At 42.4% G+C, this 26155-nt stretch overlaps 1 protein-coding gene and 1 long non-coding RNA gene across 2 annotated transcripts in view; one reads left to right on the forward strand and one right to left on the reverse strand.

Moving 5' to 3' along the window:
- Positions 1 to 26155, forward strand: part of itgb5 (integrin, beta 5) — a 41443-nt gene that overhangs the window by 10798 nt on the left and 4490 nt on the right. The window contains exons 7-13 of the mRNA XM_019876930.1: positions 1041 to 1136; positions 1243 to 1332; positions 4876 to 5010; positions 9467 to 9641; positions 10241 to 10495; positions 23519 to 23741; positions 23810 to 23910. Coding sequence (XP_019732489.1) covers positions 1041 to 1136; positions 1243 to 1332; positions 4876 to 5010; positions 9467 to 9641; positions 10241 to 10495; positions 23519 to 23741; positions 23810 to 23910 — 1075 coding nt within the window. The remainder of the gene's footprint in view (positions 1 to 1040; positions 1137 to 1242; positions 1333 to 4875; positions 5011 to 9466; positions 9642 to 10240; positions 10496 to 23518; positions 23742 to 23809; positions 23911 to 26155) is intronic.
- LOC109520008 (uncharacterized) lies at positions 6236 to 18988 on the reverse strand. The gene is made up of 3 exons (XR_002169067.1): positions 18653 to 18988; positions 8793 to 8795; positions 6236 to 6249 (listed from the first exon to the last, which is right to left on the reverse strand). It is a non-coding gene; the product is annotated as an uncharacterized LOC109520008 (long non-coding RNA).

A 26155-nucleotide genomic window follows, 5' to 3' on the forward strand; every position in this document is an offset into this window, starting at 1 on the left:
AGACAAGAGAGTGCAGGTGTTGTTGTTTTTTTTTTTTTTTTTTTTTTTTTTTTTTTTTTTTATTTAGCCCTTCACATATAAATATCACACACACTTGCTTTTGGAAGTAATTGCAGAGGGGAGAAACTGGCACACACGTGTACTTCTTGAAGCAGCCACCCAAAAGTGAAACCACAAAATGAAGTGTTGACTTGTAAATGCACACTTCAAAAAAAACACAGGCCTGTTCTATTCTAGTCTTCATGATGGCTGTAGACAATTGGAGACCCTAAGTACTAATCACATTTTCCTCATACTATGAGAAAGGTCATTCTTGTACTCGGAAGATAGTACTTAGGGTCTTCCTGTCACCAACTGTCGCGAAGAAGACTTGATGGGAGACCATAAGTACTAATCATCTACTGCCACGAAGGTTTGACTGGTACTTACGGTCGCCTACCATCTACTACAGTACTGCCATGAGGAAGTCAAGTCTACCCCATGTATGAGTTGGCTTTTTAAAAAATCACACACAAAGGACTCTCACACAGTCAAAATGATCAATATCATGCGGACGACCCTGTGCGCTTCATTTTTCTTTATTGTCCTCTCATGCCACGATATCAAAAGCCTGCTCACCAAATGATGTTTATCAGCCTTTGGCCTATGTACGCATAATTCCAAACAGCCCTACATTAAATAGTGGTAGCTTTGAACGGCAGCCAAAAATTGATAAACAATGCAAGCTAACAGGTGTCAGCAGGCTTGATGAAAATTCTCCGTAAGAAACACTGCTGCTTGTTTTTTGGGTTCGAATCACCTCTCTGGTATTTGATGATTGAATCCTGCAAGCATGTTGAGCCTCATCCCATTTTAAATTAACTGAAATCTGACCACTCCAACGCGTCCCATCAAAACAAGCCTTCAATGTGAACTATAGTCTTTAACCTTTTTATATTTGTGCTGGAAACGAGACAAGACTTTTTCATACTGTCAGTAAAAGCAGCACAGTTAGCTTAGCATTCCGATTAGCGAGGCTTGATGTATTTCTCTCCATGCAGGATTATCCCTCTCTGGCACTTCTGGGCGAGAAGCTGGCAGAAAACAACATTTTCCTCATATTTGCTGTCACCAAGCGGTTGTATGTTATTTATAAGGTAGATTACCTTCTTTTATTTTTACGTTTGTGACTACATCACTTGCCTTCTAATGTTGCAAATTTCCTCTTCCCTTTATTTTCCTTTATTTCCACTTCCCGAAAAGAATTTCACAGCACTCATACCGGGAACGACAGTGGAGATCCTTGACCAGGACTCAAAGAACGTCATCCAGCTCATCATCGCAGCCTACAATGTACGTTCGCAGCATCCTATTTTGGCGTTGCAAAATCAAGATGAAATAAATACAGTGGTACCTCTACTTACGAAATTAAGGTCATACTATCACCAGTGAGTGCTGTCTCAAGAGCGAAACAAAAACAGAGACACAGAACCGGTGTTGACCTTTCCTTGCGGGATGCATAGAGCCTAATAGTTAAACAACGTGAGGGAGCAAAGTACACATCTGCAGCCCACCTACAAGAGATCCTTTGGTGCACTGGAGCTAAGAACTTTGTTGTGGATGTATGTGGCAAGATGAAGCAAGTGGTTATAGACTCGCCTAAACTTGCTCGTTAGAATATTGGGGCTCTGGAAACTGTTACCTCATTAATTCATGTGTTGTCTAAAAAATATATATATACTAAATATTTTCTAAAGCTTAAAAATGCATCAAAATATGTAACAAATACATGTTACAATTAGATTATTGCACAATGAGAGTTGTGCATAATGTAAAAAAGAAAGAATAGAGTAAAGAATTAAAATGGCCATTTAACTTTTAACTGCGTCCTCATCGTTTTTTTACCCTCTTTAGTTCATATTCTCTCTCAGAAGTGGGTTTTGCCTGGCGTTTTGTGAAGAATTGATCCAAGGGCATTTGCTTTTGTCGGCTTTTAACAATCCTTCGAAAATGTCCCAGGCAAACATCAGCATAGCGAGCGATCGCCCGACTGGTAAACACTTTTTCTGGGTGATTCACATTTACGTAAAACTATCGAATCACATCATGGCCCAAGGGGCGAATGACGAGGACGCTGCATAGACACATACAGTATATCTCTATTTACATACATTGACAGATATGGTAGAGATCCCTCTTAGCCAATGGTATGCCAGGAAGATGCTAGCTAATGTTGCCTTCAGGAAACTCAGAGCTGCGACTAGCCTCCCATACTGTATTTCTTTTTTACCTTTTGTATCTTGAAATTTATTTCGTAACAAGAGGCAATATTTTCCTTTTGAGAGACGTTTCGTAACTTGAAAATTTCATATGAAGAGACGTTCCGAAGTAGAGGTACCACTGTAGTGGCAGGCTGCATGGTGGACTAGCGGTTAGCATGTCAGGCTTAGCGCTCTGATATCTCGGACTTCAATCTCAACTCCTGTGTGGCTTTTGCATGTTCTCCTTCTGCTTGCGTGGGTTTTCCCCAGCTTCCTCCAGCATTCCCAAAACATGCATGCATGCAAGTAAAACAAACGAATCCATGGGGGGGTGAATGTGAACGTTTGTCTATGAGCGCCCTGCAATTGGCTGGCGACCAGTTTTGGGTGCATCCCATGTTTCGCACAAGTCAGCTGCGATAAGCTCTCAGTTACGCGCAACAAACATTGAAAATGGGCAAATAAATAGTGTCAGGGAATGTTTATTTACTCATTTGTCGATGAGGGGAGGCCTTAACTTTGTAATGCATTTGTTGAATAATATTAAACAATGTTAGTCGTATATTCTCAAGTGAAACTGGGGTTGAGAACAAATATCTTACGCTATTTGGGTGAGGAGGCAAATTCAAGTCTTTGAAGTCTTCCCCCTAGTACGCACACAGACACAGTTTGTTTATGAGGCTCCAGCTGACACACAGGCAGTTGCTTAAAAGCTGGGATTGTCATCACGGTAGCAAACCTTTGGATTTGCCTGTTTGAATGAGATCATGTGAAGTGGATATAGAAAATAAGACCACATATGTTATGGGCAAAATAAACGATGGCACAATGTATTTGTCAATGTGTTTATGAGTAAGATCTGTTTAGAACTGCACTCCATTAGGATGAGAGTTGGTTCTAATATTTGGGCTCTCTTGGACAATTGTGTATGCACTGCAGAATCTTCTGCCTGGCCCTCAAAAACTTCACGTAACTGCCATTTTTCAAAACTTGTCAGACCTTCCCTTACGTGTTTTTGCCGCGTGGGTGTTTTACATTCACTCCCCGCCTGAGCCGAATGATGTTTTTGGGCCTCTGGGCGGGAGAATGGGACAGGCGGGGTTTGTGTGACTGCAGCTTGAAGGAAATGGCGCTTTTGACTCATGGCCTTATTAACATTCCAGCTGCCAAACTGCATCCCTCGCGCTGCGATGGCCAAAAGTGATGCGACTGAAGGACATTGTTGTGTAACCGCCTGATTTATCTGTGAGGCAGTCGGCAACTCAAAGCTACTGCGGGCTGCGAGCGTGTGAAGGGTCAACTGAGACCACGGAGGAGGGCACGCTCGCATATGATGATAGCAAACATTGCAAAAGATTAGATTTGTTGTTTTAACAATGTTATAATGACCTGAGGTATCTCAGGCAAATCGTGGCCAAAGCATCTGTCAGCAGGGAGGCCATTATTTGAATGTAGTGAAATCTCTCATTCTCCGCATATTTGTTTTCGACCGGCTGGGCAGTCTCACCTTGTTTTATAAAACATAGCGTGTCATAAGACAGACCATCGTAGTCAATCTATATATAATCAAGCATTCTTCTGTTTTACTATTTCTGTTTATTGTATTTGTGCACAGACTTAAATATTTTGCAAATGACTTGTCAGCCTATCTTGTTTTTGGTTCCTTAGTAGGGGTGGAGCCCGTTTGCCATACTACAACAAAGATTATGACACAATGTCATCAAGCGACACAAGTGTCGTCGTGTCGGTGGCTGTTGTTACGACCCTTCCACATGGTCCAACATTGAAATGGGAGTTGGAAACTGTTGTATGAAGCATAAAATTCTTGTTAGCACACAGTTGTCGTCGGTGGATTATTGGGCATAACGTCGCCAATCCTGAGATACCGCTGGAATAAATCTTAGCGGTATTCGGAATAGCTGAAACTAGCGAAGCTAACAACCATCTTATTTTCATACTCTTGGACACACAGGCACATGAAGACTATGTCCTCGTTGGCCGGACATTTCGCTACTCCCTTGAATGCGCTCAGCAGTTAACTATGGTGTCCATGTGAAAAACGATTGTAGTTCTGAACTGACAAAATTAAAATTCCAACATGTTTTTGTTTTTGGTTTTTTTTTTCCTGATGGGAAAAGGGAGGCACCTTTATATTTATTTGAGTGACTAATTGTGGCTTGGCTTCTGTGACAGTCTGGGCAACTATTGAGAGTCAGTCTTCATCAGAATACAAGCAGAGGTTATGGCCTCTATTTCTCTTCAATGCTGAGTGGCTTAAGTCGTAACTGTAGCACTGATGACACCCGGAAAGCTGTGTGGTCTTCCGTGTGGAGTTTTACTGTGTTAACATGACTTCTGCCATTAAAACAACAAAGCTAGCGGTGGAACACTTTTACAATTGATTTACATTCAGTTATGGGAAATGGGATGAAATATGTTGCAAGGTTCCAGATGTGCATGAAGCAGTCACACACTCAATCTGCTTCCATGTGCAGAGACTTTGGTTTTCTCAAGTCCATAAAAAACTGTGACTGACAAGGCGAAAACTTTACCCATGTTTTCCTCCGTTCTCCCGATTATAAGAGTAGTAAAAGATGAGCATACAAATCTTTTTTTTTTTTTTTCGCCCTCACAGAATATCCGCTCCAAAGTGGAGCTGACAGTGTGGGACCAACCTGAGGACCTCAGCCTGTCCTTCACCGCCACTTGCCAGGATGGCGAACCGCTACCCGGCCTCTGGAAGTGCGCCGACTTAAAAATAGGAGACACGGTGAGTCCATGCACATGATCTCCTCCTCACTTGATGAATATTTATTTCTGCCATGCTGCAAAGTGCCTTGGCAGCCAACACGTACTGTTGCTTCATGGCACAACAAACAAATCTTAATAGGTAAAAAAAAAATGGTCAAAGAAAAGGATTTCAAGCATTTTTCTTGCTTGTGTTTATTTCCTCGTTCTCTTTCATATCTCCACACACAGCAGCTTATTACAAAACAATACAACTGAAACATTTCTGCATTAGTCATCACTGCCGCCTTGCGTACATTAAAAATAAAGAACGTGGCTGCAAAGAATCCACAGTGTTGAAATTGTTGTTTGTTTTTTTTTTTTTTTTTAAGTAATTCTTGGGATTCTGCATGATTGAATAACCGTTACTCTCACGAATTATTCATGGTAACCAGCCCGGATGAAATAAGCCCTTAGCTAGAACCGAAGTCTTTGTTTTATGTATCCCATGATGAAGCATACTAATTAAATGGGTGTTCTTTCTTCTTTCCTTGTCGCCAGCCATAGCATTAAAATGTATATTGCGACCTTGGTGTATTGAAAATGTTTGGGAGCGGCTTTGTACAAGTTGGAAGTCTGCCCTCTAAACCTTGTGTCGTTTCCTTTTATTGGCTTTATTTTTCTGGGACTGTTGGGATGGCAACGCATAGTGGTCGGGGCCTCAGAGGGCGGATTTGGGTGACATTGTTACTGAATGGCGGCTCCACTGAATGGAGGAGGGGCTCCCAAAAAAAGTTGGGGTTCACATCTTTTATGCTGACGAATGAAAAGTGTTTGCAGGCTAAGAGCAAAGACTTAGCGGGGAGAGAGAGGGTGTCGCTCCCTCTGTGCATTCCCGCCGTGGAGTGGGATGCTGCATGTCAATGACCTCACACAAAAGTAGGCTGAAGGAGGAAAGCGACTGTCAAACAAAAAAAAAAACACTTGGCAGGAAGAAGGGATTCTTTCCAGGGCATCGGTAGCTAAGCAAATGTTCTTCTCACACTTAGACTGGAAGCAACCACACTCCCTTTCCATTCCCTACTATTTTTTAGTTATTTTTTGGTCTCTCAGCATTTTGTGCTGCTCTTATTGTCGTGATTGTTTTGACAAACTTAATACCGCGGCCTGATTGTCCATAGGTTAGCGCGTCGACCTCACAGTGCAGAGGTACCGGATTCAATTCCAGCTCCGGCCTCCCTGTGTGGAGTTTGCATGTTCTCCCCGGGCCTGCATGGGTTTTCTCCGGGTACTCCGGTTTCCTACCACATTCCAAAAACATGCATGGCAGGCTGATTGAACACTCTAAATTGTCCCTTGGTGTGAGTGTGAGCGTGGATGGTTGTTCGTCTCTGTGTGCCCTGCGATTGGCTGTCAACCGGTTCAGGGTGTCCCCCGCCTACTGCCCAAAGACAGCTGGGATAGGCTCCAGCACCCCCCCCCGTGACCCTTGTGAGGATAAGCGGATCGTAAAATGGATGGATGGATGGATGGAAACTTAATACCGGTAGTTTCGTCTTGTCCACAGAACATTTTTCACATATTGACTTGGGAGATGTTTGTTTGTTTGTTTGTTTGTTTGTTTGTTTGTTTGTTTAGTTATTTATTTATTTATTGGCGAGGCTCTATTTATTTATTTATTTATTTTCTGATTTCTGGCCTGGTAGAGCAACCGAGTGCTGTGTGTTTCATTGACTTGTGTATTGGAATGATGATAAAAGCTGCAGGATGTTCGGTGAGATACATTGTGATTGTCTGCAATTTAACGCCCGTCGTACAATTCACAATTCCACCCAGATATTCTTCAACAATGTCTCTCACACAGTATCTCCTGTAAAAATTAATCATCATCATGCATCTTTTTCTTTGCTGCCACAGAAGGGTACCAATGGTGTCAAAGGAGGGGAAAAAATGCGGTGGTAACCAAAGAACTCTACGTTACAATATAACCAAATGGTTATCGAGCAACTTTCCCACTATGTATAGGAACTATGCTCTGTTTTTTTTTTTTTTGTTGTTGTTCATTGGAAAGTATACAATAACGTAAAATTATGTCCTGCTGTGACACCCCAAAAGTGTGGTCAGACTTTTTCATTGGCTTTCCATCACCACAGAAAGATATGAGTGCTGCCAAAGAGAGAAAGGTCTAATGTGAAGGAACAGGAAATGGAACATGGGCTGGAGGAAAGTGCGACACCTGTCTCTGTGTTGACTCTTCAGTGGGTCACAAAAAGTTGAAATCATTAGTAAAAGTACAACTCTGGCCACCCAAATCTTAATCACTCCTCTAATTAGTCAATCGGTGGTTGGGCTTGACCCCGGAACCATAATCCCGAACCTTAAGACATTGCAAACAATTGTCGTGCCTCCAAATTAGTGGCAAATGTTTGGGGATCATCCTTTTTTGCTCCCTGTGCACACAGCAAGACTTACTTAGGCAGGCATGGATGAATTTAGTGTGGGGGGCAACAAGTCCCCCCCCCCCAAAAAAAAAAAAACTAGAACAGAGGTTGTGAGCAGTCCTCTCAGTCAAATACAATCTTGAGTGATGTTCCTCAGGGCGAGTGTTCAAGATTCATTCATTTTCTGCGAAGGTGGAACCTTACTGTTCTTTTACGCGATTCTGTTCACTTTTAACTTTCTGTAGGAGGAATGTGTTGCAATACTTGAAAAAATGAAGAAAATTTTGCGTGAAGTTCCTCTGGGAACTGTTTTAGGTACACTCTCTATCAAGGATGAACCATACTTACTGTACCATTTAAAACACATTGTTGTCCGAATACTTTGGTCCATAACTGTATTTTCTCAATGACTCGCAGCGCACTTGCCTGTGTCCTCTACTCCTCCTACTTCCCGCGTGTTTCCCCTCACTCAACTTTTGACAACCCCCTCGGTTGTCCTTATGACAGTCATGAAGCCGGGGCCTTCCGCGCGATTCACATTTACACTAAATTTAATTGTGTGCCTTGCTCATTAGCTCGTTAGTGATACGGAGGCAGCAAGGGGGATGGAATGTCCTGTCGCCGCCATGTGATGTAACCACTTCCTGTGTGGCTCGTGCTGGTGGCCATTACACCACCTACAGGAAGTGGGGAGAATATGGTGTAGACGCGAGCTTGAACAGCTTCCAGGATGTGACTTTCTACTTCCATCCCACGTGGACACCATGTTTCGGGTTGGGTCACTCTTCTTCCTTTCTCTGAGCTATCAGGGCTGCACTTTGTTGATTCAATGACTGAGCCGCACCCACTGGTATACTGTAAACACAACATGGTCATGTGGAGGTCAGTGTGCGTGTGTGTGTGTGTGTGTGTGTGTGTGTGTGTGTGTGTGTGTGTGTGTGTGTGTGTGTGCGTCAGCATGGCAGCTGTGTTTGCCAGTATGGAGCGCATTAACTGTCTTGCAAATATGGAAACAATAGCTACTGTGGCTGCAATTGTGTTGTCCTGATGCTCCTATCCATTCACTGAACATCTCATTAAATACAGCTGCACAGTGAAATCATATCAATCCAAAAATTCGACCTAAAAAAGATAAACATTCTCACGGTTGATTGACACTTAGAATGCCTCTCTATAATTATCTACACTGAGAGCCATTACTAATTTTTGGTCACCGTACTTGTATTTTGAATTGAAAATTAATTAAGCCATTTATGTATTGGCAAATGACATTCAATATGAAAAAATTTTGGGGAAGATTGAATAAAAAAATGATTTGGTGGAGATACGGTAAATGACGAAACAATGTCATTTTTCAAGTGTCCAGTACTTTTGTGTTTCGCACCAACTGGAAATTGATCAGGTCTTGACTTGTGAGTAATACAGCCGGATTTATTCATTTTATTTTATTTCATTGGGACAGTGCACATGAATCAACACAACAATAAACTGTGTAAACGCCCCGGACTTAGCATAAATGCTAGTTTTCCGCCGTAGTCCCAAGGCAGGTTTCTAAAATAGCACAGTGAGACACATACAATTTTAAAACCACAATGACAGAAATAAGAACCAAATAGGTAAGACATCATAAAACAGGCCATACAAGCAGCTGAAGTACTCAATTATTCACTGGAACGGGCTGGAATCTGAAAATGGTGTTTAATGGGTGCATGTCTGATGTATTTTTAGCCAATATTTTAGTTTTTGTTTTTTGTTAGTGTTTTGTTATCAGTTGCATTCCTCTTACAGAGGTGACGATTTGACTGAATTTTGTTCTACGTCTTGTTATATTTCAACATTGTCCTTTCAGAAAATACCCCAAAATACAAGATTTAAATGTCCAGGTGTGGTTGTTGTTTGCTGTGTTGAAGGAAAGCACTGCATCATGAGAGCGTTTTCTAGTGTTTTGGTTACCTTTCCTGACGACATGAGAGGGTCAAAATATTAGTAACCAAAACAATGGACCTTTTTAATTTCTACCGACCCGGTAATGTTTTTCTCTCCTGTTTATCCTTCCAGGTGTCATTTAACGTGAGTGTGGAGGCGAGGAGTTGTCCTCTTCACGGCATCGACCACAGTTTTACCATCAAGCCGGTGGGCTTTAAAGACCGCCTGCAAGTTGCCGTCGAGTACCAGTGTGAATGCGACTGTACCCGAGCGGCCCAAATCAACAGCACCATCTGCAGCTCCATTGGTAACTGTTATCTAGTTGTTGGGCCATTCATTACAAGAGGAAAGACTTCATTCTCTCTTTTCTTCTTTTGTCCATTTTTAACAGTCCTCTAAAATAATGCCAAAAAATAGTGCACCTGTATTTTTTTTAAGTCAGTGAAAAATAGTAAAAACTTACGAGAAGCAGTACTGGAGCAATATATGACAATTTTAAAGCAGTAAAATATATATATATATATATATATATATATACACACACACAGGTATAGTGGTATTTTGCATTGTGTATAAGAATAACGTAAAATAAATACTGTGACGTACTTCATATTTTTGTCTTAGTAAAAAAGCATACAGTCACCAAGTTTGCATTGGAAAAAAAATAGGGAGAGAGAGAGAGAGAGATCGTTCATAATTAACCATGGCAGTGGTTGCTTTGAACACTTCAATATTCCTAAATGGAAATGATGCATGCAGTTTATTTCAATCCTTCTACTGGCAATTTGAAGTTATGCATTTTAAGCAAAAATGAAAAAAATAATTGCATACAGAAATGACTTGTATTATGCGGCAATATACAGCGGCGGTTTGAACATTATGGATTTGAAATGTTTGTCCTGACAGGCACGTACAAATGTGGGAGCTGCCAGTGCGAGCCGGGCTACCTTGGTGCCCGCTGCGAGTGCCAGGAGGGGGACGCGAGCAGCATACACCTGAGCGCCTGCCGAGAGGCCGAAGGCAAGCAGGTGTGCAGCGGGCGCGGCGAGTGCAGCTGCAACCAATGCCTGTGCTACGAGTCTGAGTTCGGCAAGATCTACGGCAGCTTCTGTCAGTGCGATGACTTCTCATGTGCCCGGCACAAAGGCATCCTATGCTCAGGTAACGTCGATATAGTACAGTTTGTACCTTGACTTCAAAGTAAAATTTGTTCCGTGACCAGGCCTGTAACTCAATTCAGTCGTATATCAAACCACTTCTCCCTTCTTGTTTTGGTTGGTCTCGGTCCCCATTAACCGCGATAAGTGAGGGATCACCGGACTTGGTTTTGATATATAGTTTATAATTAGCAGTCGTTTAACCAGTCCCTTTTCTATGAAGCAGTGCAGTTAAGTCCCAAATTATCCACTTAGACTCACCATGAAATGTTGGTGTTTTGGGCAAAAATATCTTGGCAGTATTGTGATGTACACTTAATCCCACCCTTCTACCGCACACCCGGTAGAAACGCTGACTTGATCAGGGTGAACCGATCCGTCTAGTCCCGCTCGCAAACATACTTGGTGGAAAGACAGCTTCAACAAAAAAAAACTTCTCCCAGGATTGATCAAATTGCGTTCCCAGAACACTGGGGTTCTGCAGTAAGGCCTCCTGACCAGAGGCGAGGCCACTGGTGCACCCCCAAGCCACAGAGGCTGCTTTGTGACAGTCCTGGCTTGCACAATGCCAGACTCTATTGGGTGCACGCCCAACAAGTGTTTGGTGTAGAATGCGGAAACAGGCCCGGCACGGCACGCTGGTGTTTGTTGCGGTCATTAAATGTTAACAGTCCAATACACTTTCTTTTTTTCTGCAGTCTTATACTGGTCGCCCAGCATGGGGCCTTAATGAGGTTCTAACGATAGCAAACAGCACACACCATCTCCCTCTAGCAACTCTCCAGGTGTGATTTAATAAGGGGCTTTAGTGTGCAAATAATTAGGGCTGGGTATCGATTCATATTTCTAAAATCGAGTTGATTCATAAGGGCCCAATTCCATTCACGAGAAACGCATTGATTTTTTTTCGATTTAGTTCAGGATTTCATGCAATCCCATTTTTAACTGTCATATGGAAGACGTTCTCAGAAAAAGCAATGCTCCAAATAGTAGAAACTTGCTCGAACTTGCTTGAATTTGTCAAAATATGAATATTTACATTCAGAATTAAATCTGATGCAGTTACATTCATCATGTATGTCCTCCGATAATTGTTGTGGGGTCTGGCAGGCGTCGTTGGCAGCGAAGGCAGCGCAAATAAAAGCGGGCCACACCGTTCTCGTTCAAGTGAATGAGACAGTGCGCTCGTGGAAAAGTTTAACCCCAAGTTTCAATATTTATAATAAATATTGTTTTTAGGGTTGAAGAGACTTTGGCTTGTTCTCCCATGGTGTATTTTAATCTGGCTTTCACCATCGGCCTAAATATCGCTCTATTTTTTGCAGTGTCAGACTGATAAAAGTGACTTTTTTTTCCCTCCAAATCGCTCGTTAAAGCTTGAAGATCATTAATGTGAAGCGTTTACCAATCCGGCTTTGACATGGAGTAGAAAGTGAAGGGAACCAATTCTGCAACTGAAACGGGAATAATCTTTACTCACCAGGGTGACATTTTGTTTTGAGCATTTGCATATCGAGAAAAGCACTATTAAAAAATTTATTAGTTGATCCTGTGACGCTACCAAATTTTGCTGGACAAAATATTGTCCCAACATGTCTTGCCAGCATTTCTTTTAAAATGTTCAGGTCCATGTGTCAAGGTGCATGTTTTAAGCCTAAGGTGCACTTGAGGTTTCAAAGGACCGCTTATGGTTTATGAGATATGCTTGATTAGAGCGTGATAGTGCAGGTGCACATTTGAGGCATTCCTGTTGGAAGAAATAATCCTCATTTCATGACTTGTGTCCACTTGGGTATTAGTGTTGGATGACATTCTGTGCCTGAATGTTCCCGTAATCTTATCCTCGCTACCTACGTGGGCGGCTGCCTTTTGTGTTTATGTCTCTCGGCGCTGTGCTGGCGTCATATAATCATTGAGTCATTTCATCCGTAAGTTCGTGAAAACATCACCATCGCTTGACTCTTGCGTTGTATGTTGATCCTTCATTCACGTTTTATTAATTTCTAATGCTTTAAGTAGCATATTTCCTCCACACTGGGAGTTTATTTACTCAAGCGTAGAGTCTACCATCCTTTTATTAAGGGGACAAAAATTGTTTTGCAAAAATTATATGTCGTACAGAGATGGGTGAGCTAAATGCTGGAGGGCGCCGCAATTTTTAATTAGTGATACTCGGGGGCCACAAAATACTATATATATATATATACACACACACACACACATACACGCACACACACAGAGTCTAACCTCGGTTTTCGAACGTCTCTGTTCTCGACCAAATCGGTTTTCGACCAAAAATTTCGAGTTTTTTATGCCTCGGATTACGACCGAAAATCGGTTCTCGACCAATCTGAGCGCACTTGAATGCGCCACTTGAATCCTCTCGTCTTCTTTACACGCGGAAGTGATGCTTCCTCGGGTAGACGAGGAAGTGACATTTGCTCGTGTAGCGTTCCATTGTGAACCGACGTGTTCAATAAAGATTTTTTTTTTAAAAGAGCGTGGTTTCGGTTTTCGAACAAATCGGTTTTCGAACAGCCTTCTGGAACGGATTATGGTCGAAAACCGAGGTATGACTGTATTTTTTTTATTTAATTATTATTATCATTCAGCTTTTGCTCCTGCATCCTGTAAACTTCAGCCTTACAGATGCCAGTCCTGCTCTGTAGGGTGTGTTGTGTTGTGATGTCCTCTGTTGCCATCACATGCTGGTAGCAGTTGTGATCAAGCCAGTTACCCATAGTGTTTTTTTTTTCTCCCAAGGGGAAAAGAGGAGGCATAATTGAGGTGAGATGTTTATTTTTGGTTTGTTTTTTTGATTATTTTGCATTAAAAAAATGATGATTATTCTAATTGTCCCCCCCCCCTCATATTTTGTTGCAAAAAAATCACATTTCAATCCCACTTTCCCAAGTAATGCCACTGTAAACCTCAGCTTGGCAGATGTCACGTCTGCTATGCAGGTGGTGATTTTGGAGCAAAGACTTTTACCATGGCACACAATAGTATCATTCATTGAGCTGATTACAGCCGCTCAAGCCCGTCCCCCCACTGAGCGTTGAACAATTGGGAGTGTTTTCGAAGTTGTGATCTCGTCAGGGTTCTTCGGGGTTCGTCCAAGCCCGTAAAGTTCACCAAATGGTCACCAGACGTTAGGCTGTACTTTTGTTGTCGCCAGCAAATTTTGAATCTGTTCAAAATATATTCTGGACAGAAAGAAACACACCAAACCTGTTGGTGACCGTCTGGCGAACATTAGGTGGACATTTAATGAATATTTGTGACCTTGAATGAACCCTGATGCAATCGTTGGTTGTCGCCAGGAAATTTTGAATCTGTTCAAAATATATTCTGGACCAGCGGTCGGCAACCTTTGACACCGAAAGAGCCATTTGAACCCGGTTTCCACGGAAAAGAAAACACTGGTCGCCCCCTCAGTAGAGGAAGGGCTTTAGTGTTGATTGATTGATTGATTGATTTTTTTTTTTACTATGCAGGGAATGAACAAACCATCTGTTTCAGTGGTTCTTAACCTTGTTAGAGGTACCGAACCATTTCAGTGGTTCTTAACCTAGCTAGAGGTACCAAACCCAATTAGTTCATTGCACACTCACCGGACCCTTTATTAGTGAAACATAAAAATATGATTCAAGAAGTGTTCCTTCAGTTTTGAGTTGCTCAACTTGTCATGACAAATCATGCAGATAGGACGCTGAGTCCCATTACTTTCCTTGATGCATGTGAATCCATGTTGTAAATATTCGTCAGACTGCTTTTTTTTTTTTCTTGACATAGCATGTATTAAAGAAATTCTAAAAAAAAAATCACGACGTACTATCACGACAGTCACTCGACGACTGAGCGAATGAAGTTTCCCGCGGCACTGATTGGACAAGCGATGTCACGTGATCATCTGCCATGGGCGTGTCATAACTAATTGACATGTTGAGTCAGGTGTGTCTTAACCTCCAAGGCAAAGGCTCCATCGAACCCTTGAGGCCGAGTCACCGAACCCCTGGGGCTCGATCAAACCCAGGTTGAGAACCACTGATCTATTTGAAGTGAGGCATTTATTTTCATTAATCCATAAATTGTTTTTGTAGGAGGGGAAATCGATGTTTCTCTAGTAATTGTACATAAAGTTGTACTTGCTGTTCCCCATTTTGCAGCACTGTGCAGTAAAATACTAACAGCTACACAATATTTCCTATATCTCCCGAATACATTCTTTTCATGTTGTCATGTTTTATATGTGTGTGTACAATGTACGGTCAGTAAATGGGAACTTATGTTTTTTATTTTTTATTTTTTTCTTAACTGCTCGGTTTGGTTGACGTAACAAATCGCTTGTTCAAAAATCACCACCACAGACCCAGGGTGAGTCACACAATTTCCATCACTGTGGCATTGCGTTTCATTTTAATTGCCACTTGATTGAATTTGCCACATGATTGAAGTGCGCAAGGACTCTGAGCACAGTATCGGTGAAAAAAAATGGTATAATCTGATTATCATTACCATTATCGAGAACTTTGTGTCGAGCAGTTGTTTCGTCTGGAGTTAGGATGTTGCCAGCTGTGGTCGATGGCGGGCGTGACTTGGAAGGCCCAGCCTATGGTGAAATAGTCGTGGCAAACATGTGTCGTGTCGTGTGGGTGTTGGATGTGGTTGGTTCTAATTTTTTTGTTTTTCTCTGTGTTTTTTGTTGATCTTCGTCCTGCTGTCTCCGATGCCTTTTCGCGTGAGTCTTTGCAATCAACAGTTGTTCTTCTCCAAACTGCTCTGTCAGTGGCAAGTTGTTCCTAAAATCTCAGGTCAATATTAAGGGGAGCGGGGGGCCATGAGTGGCTGTGATTCAACCTACGATGGCTGAGAATTGCCGGGTCAGCTTCGGGATCATGGTTCATTCAGGAATCTGAATCCAGTTCCTGAGGTAAAACTGGTTCATTGTCTCCTTTTTCTTATTGAGACGTGACTCGACTTGAACGTGACAGACAAAATCCTCCGGCAACGCTGATGGGGGAAAAAACTGAGTGGCGCACCCTTTTCCCACCTCATCGCAACGGGCTAATAACTCTCACTTGAAATCTGATCCTCCCAAATACCAGAACTGAATTGTTTGTTGAACATGCAGGTGTGGACAGTCCCAAAACAGGTGATGTGTCTGTTGGAGATTTTTGGGCATTTCTTCAGCCCGCAGCCATGGATGATTATCACTTTTACTCACAGGGTGCTGACGGACGCTTTGCGTAGCCGGCAGATGTCAGTCAGTGTTAAATAGTCAGGAGAGGGAGGATCGTCGAGTTTTTGAGTCTTGAAAGCATGTTTCAAAATGGATGTTATTATTTCTTTGTTAAAAAGACATTAGAAAGTCAGTAAAAATTAATAATATGTTTAGTGTCATCAGTGTTGGCAAGTCTGTTAAAAAAAAAAAATGGTGGACCTCAGCATGAGAGCATCAGTGCTTATGAATCGCTGTCAGTCATTTTATTTAACCCTTTCATGCACCCTGCAACCTGATAACAAGCTGTCCACTGTAGTAACCGCTGTCCCTGAAGGGGTTAAAAACCCGTCAAATTTCAACCTCACTTAGACGCTGACAAAGGGTATTCAAAAGGGCGTTGATGGTAGAGCCTCGACTTTCTTTGTGTGTGTCGAGTTTATTATATGACATTGCCAACTACTGGCCTAGCATGCATATTACATCGCTTTTAGTGAACTTTCGTTCTTATCCTAGGTTGTTGTCACTGAACTCGATCCTTCACCGCGCCTTTAGATTTCTCCATTTTACTTTGCTTCTCTACGATGTATTAATCATCGTCTTGATGTTATGTCGCCCAAGCGGCAAACTCGAGGGGCTGCCTAACACTCTCTATGCATTTGGTAATGATGGCGCTCTGTTAAGATGGTGACGGTGTTTACAGCAACATTAAAATAGCGCCCGTCAAACTTCCTGATCCCTGTAATCGCGACCCGAAGTGATCCGGCCGCTCGTTTAGGTTTTGCAAGCTTTTGTTATTTCAGAAAGTTTCAGTTCTCCTTCACCCAGAGGAGACCAAAAAGTTATTTTCTCATCACCCCGAACGCAGCGTCGTGAGTCATGACATGTCTCGACTCGCGCAATTTTGACTTTATAGGCAGTAATAGTACTGCAACCACATTTTAAACCGCAGATAACTGGAGTGGCTTTTTCTGTAAAGAGCTGTGCATACAGTGGAACTTCCAAAATCAGTTTCATTTGGTTCCTATAAGAAATTATGTCAAGCTGCTTAATGTGTTCCAGGGTCAAGCTGTCACAAGGAGTATTAAGAGGGTGGTTTGCATCTCATGCATCATCCAACATGTATTGTATTGTATTGTATTGTATTGTATTGTATCCAAGACAAAACACACCCCTGGTGTTAATTCTTCAAATGCTGAAGTCTCACAAGGTTTGCTGACCTCACTCTTGATGTCACGCACGATCGGGGTTTGACTTTTGAGAAGATGTATCCATTATACGGTGAAAAACGAAGGTTTAAAAAAAAAAACTCACAAAATTTGATTCATATTCACTCTCTCCCATCCTCCATGAACATGGCATGTTTGTAGTTTTTGTGTGCATATATTTTTAAAACAACCAATTTAATGACTGAAAACTTTTCTGGAGACAGGATTGAATGTAGAAGTTTCCACCCTTAATGTCTTGTCTCCCTCTTATCACGACAGAAGAATACTGTTGCAACTTTTAGCCTTGGAGAACAAATAGTTATCATTCTTTAATAGTAGATAATGTCCATATGACATTTAGTCAGGGTCACTCCCCTACTAAACTATGCACAACATTCAATATTTTGAGACATGTGATGAAAGCCTCATCAGCAGTTTGATGGGTAAGAGAAGAATCACTTCATCTTTTATTGGTTTCTGCGGTCGCTGACTGTCGCTTTGTTGGCAGGTTGTCCTCCGTCGTCTCGATTCACTTGAAGTGTGGGAGGGGACCGGTCACAGGCTGTTTCCTTTCCACTACTCCTTGCAGTAGCTGCTTGGGTGCGTTTTATATTCTCCTCTGAAGTCTCAAAGGCTAAATCAGCCATCCTCCCCCCGTGAGCAAACCGTGCTCCTCGCCCACAGCAGCCTGTGTCATTAAGCGTCGTGGTTTTCACTTCTTGGCGTCGTTCTCTCCGCGCCGCCGACCGAATGTGCGCCACAGAAGATCGCGCCGATCCAGTTTCCTTTCACAGTAAGACAATCTGTCTGAGGAAGTCCAACGAAAGGCAAACATGACACAAGCCACAAGCGCATGGAACCACAATGAGCCGTCACTTTGGAAACTGATCAACCAGCAGTTCTCGTTTTGAAAGTTGCAGTCAGTGGGTGGGACGCAATATTCAGACTTTAGTCATGGATAACCACTTGCGTGTTGATTTATTTAGCCTTGATTTCTGGTCTCTGTCCATGGATGGCCATTCCTTTTTGAATGCTTTATAAAGTACGTTTGTTACTCAACTTTTTTCGGTTAGCTTGTTTGCACTTATGAGTGTTTTGTTGTATTTTCTGTAACACGACGTCAACTCCTGTTTCACATGTACGAGATGTGTTCTTCTCTTTGAACCTTTGCCAGCTTACGAAGCATCGTACACATTATCGCTTCCTTCGGAACTGCATGTCAACTGCATCTTTTCGCACATGGGTCCTTTCATACTTGACTATGCTAGTGCCTCCTCGCCTTATAGACCATTGGCTTAAGGATGCACCAAACGTTCTCAGTGGGTGAGATCATCAGGGGACGATGGGGACCACACATACTTTTCTATCCTGATATTGCCCATTGCAGCCCATGATGAGTTCTTTTTTTTTCAGCAGCAGCAGCAGCAATCGATCGTGTATTGTCATGCATAAAGATGACGTTGTTTGGCAAAGTTCTGTTCTTAATTTTGTACCATCAAAGAAAGTAGTCTGTCCGAAATTCTGCATACTTGTCAGAGATTATTTTCACACCTTCACGAACGTGCAAATGTATCTGTAGGTCCTCAAACGAAAATAGCACTTCCGAGCAAAGTCTTTTTTCAGAGAGCATTCATGAAACTATCGCATTACGGATGCTTCTTCTCAGCTGGGAGGTAAACAAGCTCTTGAGTAGAAGCACTTGTGGTTAAAGACAAAAAGTGGCGGGGTTTACTTTCTGGACCTGCATTTGACACCTCTGTCAGATCGGAGGATTTACATTTTGGCTGACGACTAGTTCCCTGCTGTCCAAACTTTCAATGGGTCCTGTAAAAATTCCTAGCTCCAAATTTGGATTAAATTCTTGAGTTGACATACATTTTACACTTTGGCACATTTGCACCTAACGACACGGCAGGCAACCCGCTAAAAATATCTCATCAGCTCATTTCCTCTTCATTTAATCTCCAAATATTGACTCAAGCTCCTTACCATGTGGTGTTAGAATCCAGCTTGTCTCCAGGCAGAAAAATAACGCTGCGTATTAGCAAAACTGAAGCAGCATTTTATCTTGTGCTGGGCACGCTTTACTCTGGGAAATGCTTTTAGATCCCATTTTTGTCCCTTGATCAGGCCAAGACCGTGACTATGCAGTCTATACTATATGGTAAAAGCAGCATGAGGCTTTTTGTGTTGCAAAGTTTAGTAGAAAAGGTTCAAAGGGGTAAAAAAAATGTCACAGCTCCTGTCAGATCTGAGCAACTTTAATTGAATGGATTTGGTCCCACTTTCAATTGTAATTTAAGCACAAAAGTCCAACAGCACAAGGAATAAATCCCAGAACAAAGCTTTTTTCACAGGCCATCTTGTTCCAGCATTATTTGTCATTTTGATGATCTAATCACATTCGACGAGCACAAAGTGGTGATCTTTTGATGGCTGTCTGTTGTTTGTTAGCGGAAGCTTGAAGGTTAGATTTTTGCTTCAAATCTGTTGACAAATGCAGATAGAGGAATAGGTTTTTTTCTTTTATCTCATCTGCGTCATAATTGCAACCTTTACCCTTTCTCTGAAATAACACATAATGTCACCATATCCTGCCTTTGCCTTTTAACACAGAACCCAGTGAAGGTCGGATATTTCTGTGCACTTTCACACAGGAACAAGACATTCCGCAATCACAAAAAGGATTAAAATGACTCATTCTTCATGAACCACAAGCTAGTGAGCTAATTAGCATGCTGCATATAGCCAGAGTTTTGTCCCTGTTCTTTCTGTAGACATTATTCTTCTCCATAGTTCATCACATTTTGGAAGGCCTAAAGTTGAATGGAAATTCAACAAACTTTGCACTCACACTTAAGGACTGGTGAAAATTTTGATATTTTAAAATTGCCAGACACATGTAAAGAAAACTGGCTCGGTAGAGCACCCTCCAGATGTTTAACAGAGCCCTGGGAAGACTACGTTTGACCGAGGCCTACAAAAATTGGGAGGCATGTGTAGCACCCCACCATACCCTAAAATGTACAGGAAGTGAGCCATGAGTATTTAAATATACAATTTTGGCCCATTTTTGCACCTTTACAGACGTCATAGTTTTGCCCCTTGTCTTAGACGGCTCGCCCGATGGACTTCAAACTTGGGCTGTACCATCTCAACACTTGGGACAACAAAAGGGAAAAACAAATATTGACTTTTCCAAACACTGTACAACGGGGGTGGGGCATCACATTTTGCACTTAATAATTGATTTTGAAATAAGGATTCTCAGTTGTACATTTCATCTAGGTTTACAAATATCGGGAGGCATATGTAACAGCCTACGACGTACAAAAAAACAGTCTTTGGCAGCCAGAGCCTAAACAAAATGCCATTTTGAGTTTACTTTGGAATTTGTCACAGTTATGTGGCCTTTTGTAGAGGTCATATTCATTTATCAAACTCCTCATAGAGAATTTATGCAATCACTGTTGCCATTGTGATGTGCTGTTTGCAAAGACAAATTCTGCTCTTTGAGCACCTAAACCTCCGCGAAAACTCATGAAACTGTGCACATGCATCAGGCCTGGCAAAAACATTTCTGTTTTAGAGCATTATTGCCCAGTGCCAGTGCCCCAACATGACAAAGGGTTCATAGCTGTTTGCAGCGCTAGTGATGGAGGATTTTTTTTTTTCTTTTCGACATTTAAATTACACTCCAGTCAAATCTGTTCAATCCCATCAACTTCACGTCATTCTCCATGAACGAGAAAGTACCTGCCTCCGAGCAAAAATGCAGAATCTAACTTTCGCTTTTTTACAAGGAACTTGTCCCTTCTGTTTTTGGGAGTACCTCGAATGAACAACCTGGCACACAAAAGACAAGACATGTTCATGTTGAGGCAACTGCACTTTTTTTTTTTTCTTCATTGTCGGCAGAAAAGTACCTTCTTTGTCCTGAATTGCCAGGCAGCTATGTTGCCGAAATGACTCATGGCAGCAGGCTGCACTCCAAGCAAGCTTAATTGTGTCATTAAAAAAAAAAATAATCATGATAATAAGTAAGAGTTTCCTGTTACACATCCAGGTGACATTGCACCACCCTGACCACTGCCTTCATGATCAAACTTGAATGTTTCTTGTTCTTTTATTTAATTTAATTTTTTTTAATCATCTTTGCTTCTGGGCGACCCGGTGATCCAGTGGTTAGCACGTCTGCCTCACAGTGCAGAGGTTCAGGGTTCAATTCCGGTTCCGGCCTTCCTTTTGTGGAAGGCCGGAACTCCCCGTGCCTGCGTGGTTTTTCTCCGGGTACTCCGGTTTCCTCCCACATTCCAAAAACATGCACGGCGGGTTGACGGAGCATTCTAAATTGTCCCTAAGTGTGATTGTGAGCGCGAATGGTTGTTCGTCCATGTGTGCCTTGCGACTGGCTGGCAACCGGTTCAGGGTGTCCCCCGCCGACTGCCCAAAGATGGCTGCGTTGGGCTCCAGCACGCCGCGACGCTTGTGAGAATAAGCTGAGTAGAAAATGGAAGGATGGATGGCTCTTTCCTTCTGTGTTCATGTAGCAGTTGGGGCAGTTCCAATCCCAGACTGTCATTAATGGTCTTTCGATGAAGGGTCACACCCAGTGACCCAGTTACTCTCTCAAAACTTTCCATTGGAAGTGCTTATGAAAGGACACTTAATAGGGCATTAGTTTGCTTTTACAGGCGGGGTTTTGGATTAACTTTTAAATCTGTTGAAAGTTACTTGTCTAACAGTGACTTTTGACCCATAGCGTGCCCTACTGCAGTCTCTTTAAAGTGGTGGATGTATCCTGCATTTCTTACGTTGCATTACCAAGGGGATAACGTTCCATCCAGACGTTTTCTGGCCTCCCTGTCCTGTGTTGAAGGGTACGGTTTGAAGTGTGGAATGCTTACTTCCGCTGAAATATCAGTGGCCCTTAACACCCAAGGCTCACTGCTCGGAGCCCTTCGCGTTAACTGTCCCCCGTCACTCTGACATCACCACACATCGAATGATCTGAATGTGCAAAGCCGGAAAAGCTGTGTGAGCACACTCTCGGGATATACAGCATTAAAAACATGCGATTCCGCGCTGGTGAGTTCTCTGGAAAGTCTACATATGAATAGATTCTGACTCTACCGTTAAGCTTCTGATGCATTAATTTTCCTGGAAGGCATTGTGCTGGAATTGAGAAAGTTGAAATAAATACTATTAAAGGGGATAATTGTAATAATCACATCTTTCAAAGCAGAGTGAATTCAAATCCAGGTCTCTGGAGTTTTGCTCGGGACTACCACAGCTACAGTACGTGCAAGTGCCTGTCGTCGAACTGATTTCTTCCTATCCAGAATTCCCTCACCTCTGTGTGCTTTTCACAAGGGATTGGGAAGTCTGTCATGGAGTCACAAATCTGTTTTCGGCATCTCATAATCGGGCGGGAATTCTAATTTGAGTGCTGTGGATGCTTTTTGACAATTAAAAGATTTCACTAGACTTCCACTGCAATTATGGTTTGTCACGTTTGCTCATTCCGTCCCCTTGTGTTGTCTCGGAAACACCTCATTTTTGTCCGCGGTGGCCTAAAACGGCGCTGCCGTGGACACGATAGTGTCAAAGTAGCTTAACTCATTCAATCCCACCCATTTTCACTGGAGAATATTTGGTTCTAATGCTATATAAACATGGAGCCTACCAAAATAAAGTCTGGACTCTCTTCTTTCAACAGAAAAAAATATATATATTTTTCCATTATTCAGCAATCGGCATGACAAAATGGTTAAGTTTCATGAAAATGGCGATTCCTGGGCAAAAAAAACGAGAAAAAGAGCTTTTTGTAAAAGCATGCATTTTAAGCACGCGAGGCACCACTGCCACCTACTGATCGCTTTTTTACTTGATTTCCAATGCAAACGGCTTATTGTCATTCACAGATTGCATCAGACCCTCCTCCTCTCTATGACGCAAAAAAAAAAGACTTAAACATACTAGTACGTCCTTAGTAGGCGGGGCCTAATTTTAAAAAGACGTACAAATACGTCTTGTGGAGTTAAAGAGTTAAAAATGCAAATATCGCTATTTGCATCTCAGCTTCTGTTTAAACCATGGGCACAAATTTGCGTGTCAGACCTTGATCAGATGATAAGAAACGTGAGGATCCCTGCAAAACGTGCCTTGTTAGTGGGTGACATACTGGCATCCGTGGTCGAGCGTGGACCAAACTGTCGTGCATCTTTGAGCTTTCAGGCCTCAGCAGCAAATACCCGCCTCCTCCACATAAATGATGCAGCAATTTTGTCAGATCCCCGTGTGAAAGAGTCGCATGTTGTCAAGTTCAATCTCCCACTTGGGATTCCAACCCTAAGCTTCTTTCACGTCACTCCAAAGGTTATTTTGGGTCAGTTGTTCAGCATCGTTAGGATCACATGCTTGTCCATTAAAGAGGCAAAGGTCAGGCTCAGTCATTTGGCTTATCCACGAGTGCTACATTAAAGGATTTCTGTCTCATTGTTAGTCTTTGCCGAACAAGATTGAGTCAGTTCGACTCAGAAATAAATTGGGCTCTGCCATGCTAACTTCCTCTTTGAACCTTCACTCCCCTTGTCAGGCCACGGCGAGTGCCACTGCGGCGAGTGCAAGTGCCACGCCGGCTACATCGGGGACAACTGCAACTGCTCCACAGAGACTGCGTCGTGCATTGCCGACAACGGGCAGATGTGCAGCGGGCGCGGCGGCTGCGTTTGCGGACGCTGCCAATGCACGCAGCCCGGCGCCTTCGGAGACACGTGCGAAAAGTGCCCCACCTGTCCGGACGCCTGCGACACCAAAAGGTACAACTTAACTTTTTGAAAAGTAGGCATTTTTCTTTTTTTCATGAAACGGCTTCCTCCTCCTGCAGAGAATGCATCGAGTGCCGGCTTTTCAACTCGGGAAAGCTCTCAGACAACCACACTTGCCAGCGTCTGTGCAAGGATGAAATCATCACAGTGGAGACTCTCAGTAAGTAAACACTGCCCATGAGCGTGTATGCGCACGCACACACACACTAGCTGTGTTCACATACATCTGTTCCAGCATTCTCTTTGACTCCACCGAACTTGAGGACTGTCATTATTTTCAAGGGCCGCTGGAAGCATCAGCGGGTGACACGCGTATGATTCTTAAATCAAACGCACTTCAAAGTCCGTGTTCATTGAGAACAATCATCAGTTTAATGTTCACACATTTAAAGAACAACACGGCCTCAGCTGTGCGTGACGTCATGGAAGGGTTGAAGTAAAGTTCTTCAAAAATGTGATCCAGCTGCATGGCGACACACTTCTTTTTTTTTTTTTTTTGTAATTCACAGACGCCTCCCGTTTATGACCACTGATTGATACAATATTTCCTCAAACGCTGGTTATAGATCTTGTGACTCTATTTATCAACAGGTGGTCCTCTTATATCGAAGCACTGCGTCTAGTCGTGGTCTCTGCTCTAATAGATGCCGTGCCCCAGATAATTGCTGGGTGATTCTGATGTTTTTTGGTTGTTTTTAAAGCACTGAGTGTCGTGATACCATCCTTTCTCAAATCATGGCCCCGTTTCTATAGTGGATACTGTGGTCCTCATATATTTAAGCGGACTTGTGCTGTAATTCCATCTTAAAGAAATATATGCCGAACCTCAAATAGAACCATTTCCAGCCCCACAAAATAATAAATACTAGGTGTGGCTATAATTACCTTGACTATATAGCCACATTCACTGTGTGTAATGCACCTTTACAGAAGCCAGTTTACAGATAAATGCCTGGCACTTGCTGCAGTTGAGTAAATAAACCCTCAGCAATAGGCACGATTCAGTTTGGAGCAGGCGACAGGTGTGTGCGTGTGTGTGCGCGAGTACGTGTGCCTGTGTGTGCCTGTGTGTGTGTGTGTGTGTGTGTGTGCGTGTGTGCGTGTACGTGCGTGCGTGTGTGTGTGCGTGCGTGCGTGGGTGCGTTCTGTTGCTGTTGTAACTATTTTAGGAGCGCGGCGTCTTGGCCCAATTTTGACGTGATTCATAGCATTCCTCGCTTGTCGGATCAGCCCTAATGGACTCCACATGTACATTCCACTTATAACCAGAGGAGGGAGGGATTTGCGGTCTATTCCCCTCCTCCTCCTCATGCATGCATACGCACGCACGCACATCAGTGAACATTGAATCAAAACACACCCAAAACATGAGACCATATGATTTCCTTCCATACTGGATTGTTGTTCTATTCTGAAACAATAATGACTTTATGATGGCAATAATGAATTCATCAATAACTGCTTGACATGATGGGTGTAATGGCACTTTAATATAACAATTACATTACCACTGATTTTTCCTTTCCACAAAAGAAAATAAAAATACGATGTAAAATGTAAATGTTATTCCAAAGAATAGATCCAAGTGAGCTGCATGGTTGTTGTAGTTTTGGATTTTTTATTATAGTTAGCATTTATTGTGAAATGAAGTAAAGTAAATTCCGATTCTCAAGCAATTGTTTGACCTTCCTTCTTCTGTAGCCACAAATGTACAGCACGACTGAAATAAAAACATGCAAAACGAACCCCCAAAAGCTCATGTATGAAATGAATTGACGAAGACAGAAAGAAGGGCACATGCGCTGTAATTATACTTGCTCTGAGTTAGTTGGCTAATCATAAGATGTAGTTTCAATTAGTTTTCAATTTTTTTCAAAGCATTTTCAGTTCTGTTTCATTTTATTAATGTAAATTTCCTTTTCCATTTTTGTTTGAGTGAATTGATTACATTTTTTTTGGTTACTTATGATAACTATGGTGAGTCTCACACTACCTTAGTAGTTCGTACGTCGGCTTCATGATTCTGAGGTTCTGCCTTTCGATGTCGAGTTTGCATGTTCTCCCAGTGGTTGCCTTGGTTTTCTCCAGTCACTGATCTGATTTATAAAACATGCCTCTTCAGTTAATTGAGACTCTAAATTGCCCATTGGCGTGAATAAGAAAAGAATGTGAGTGTGAATGGTTGTTTGTTAATGTGCTCCCTGCAACTGGCTGGTGACTAGTCAAGTTACGTAAACTGGCTTTCGCCCAAAGTCGCCTATGATAGCCTTCATCTTACCCGCATCCCTAATGAGGATAAACTGGTGTGTGTGTGTGTGTGTGTGTGTGTGTGTGTGTGTGTGTGTGTGTGTGTGTGTAGAGATATAATATTTTTGTTGTTGTTGTTAGGAGGACCTGAAGAATGA

This window comes from Hippocampus comes, unplaced genomic scaffold (assembly GCF_001891065.2).
Source record: "Hippocampus comes isolate QL1 unplaced genomic scaffold, H_comes_QL1_v1.1 scaffold110, whole genome shotgun sequence".
Classification (NCBI taxonomy): Eukaryota; Metazoa; Chordata; class Actinopteri; order Syngnathiformes; family Syngnathidae; genus Hippocampus; species Hippocampus comes.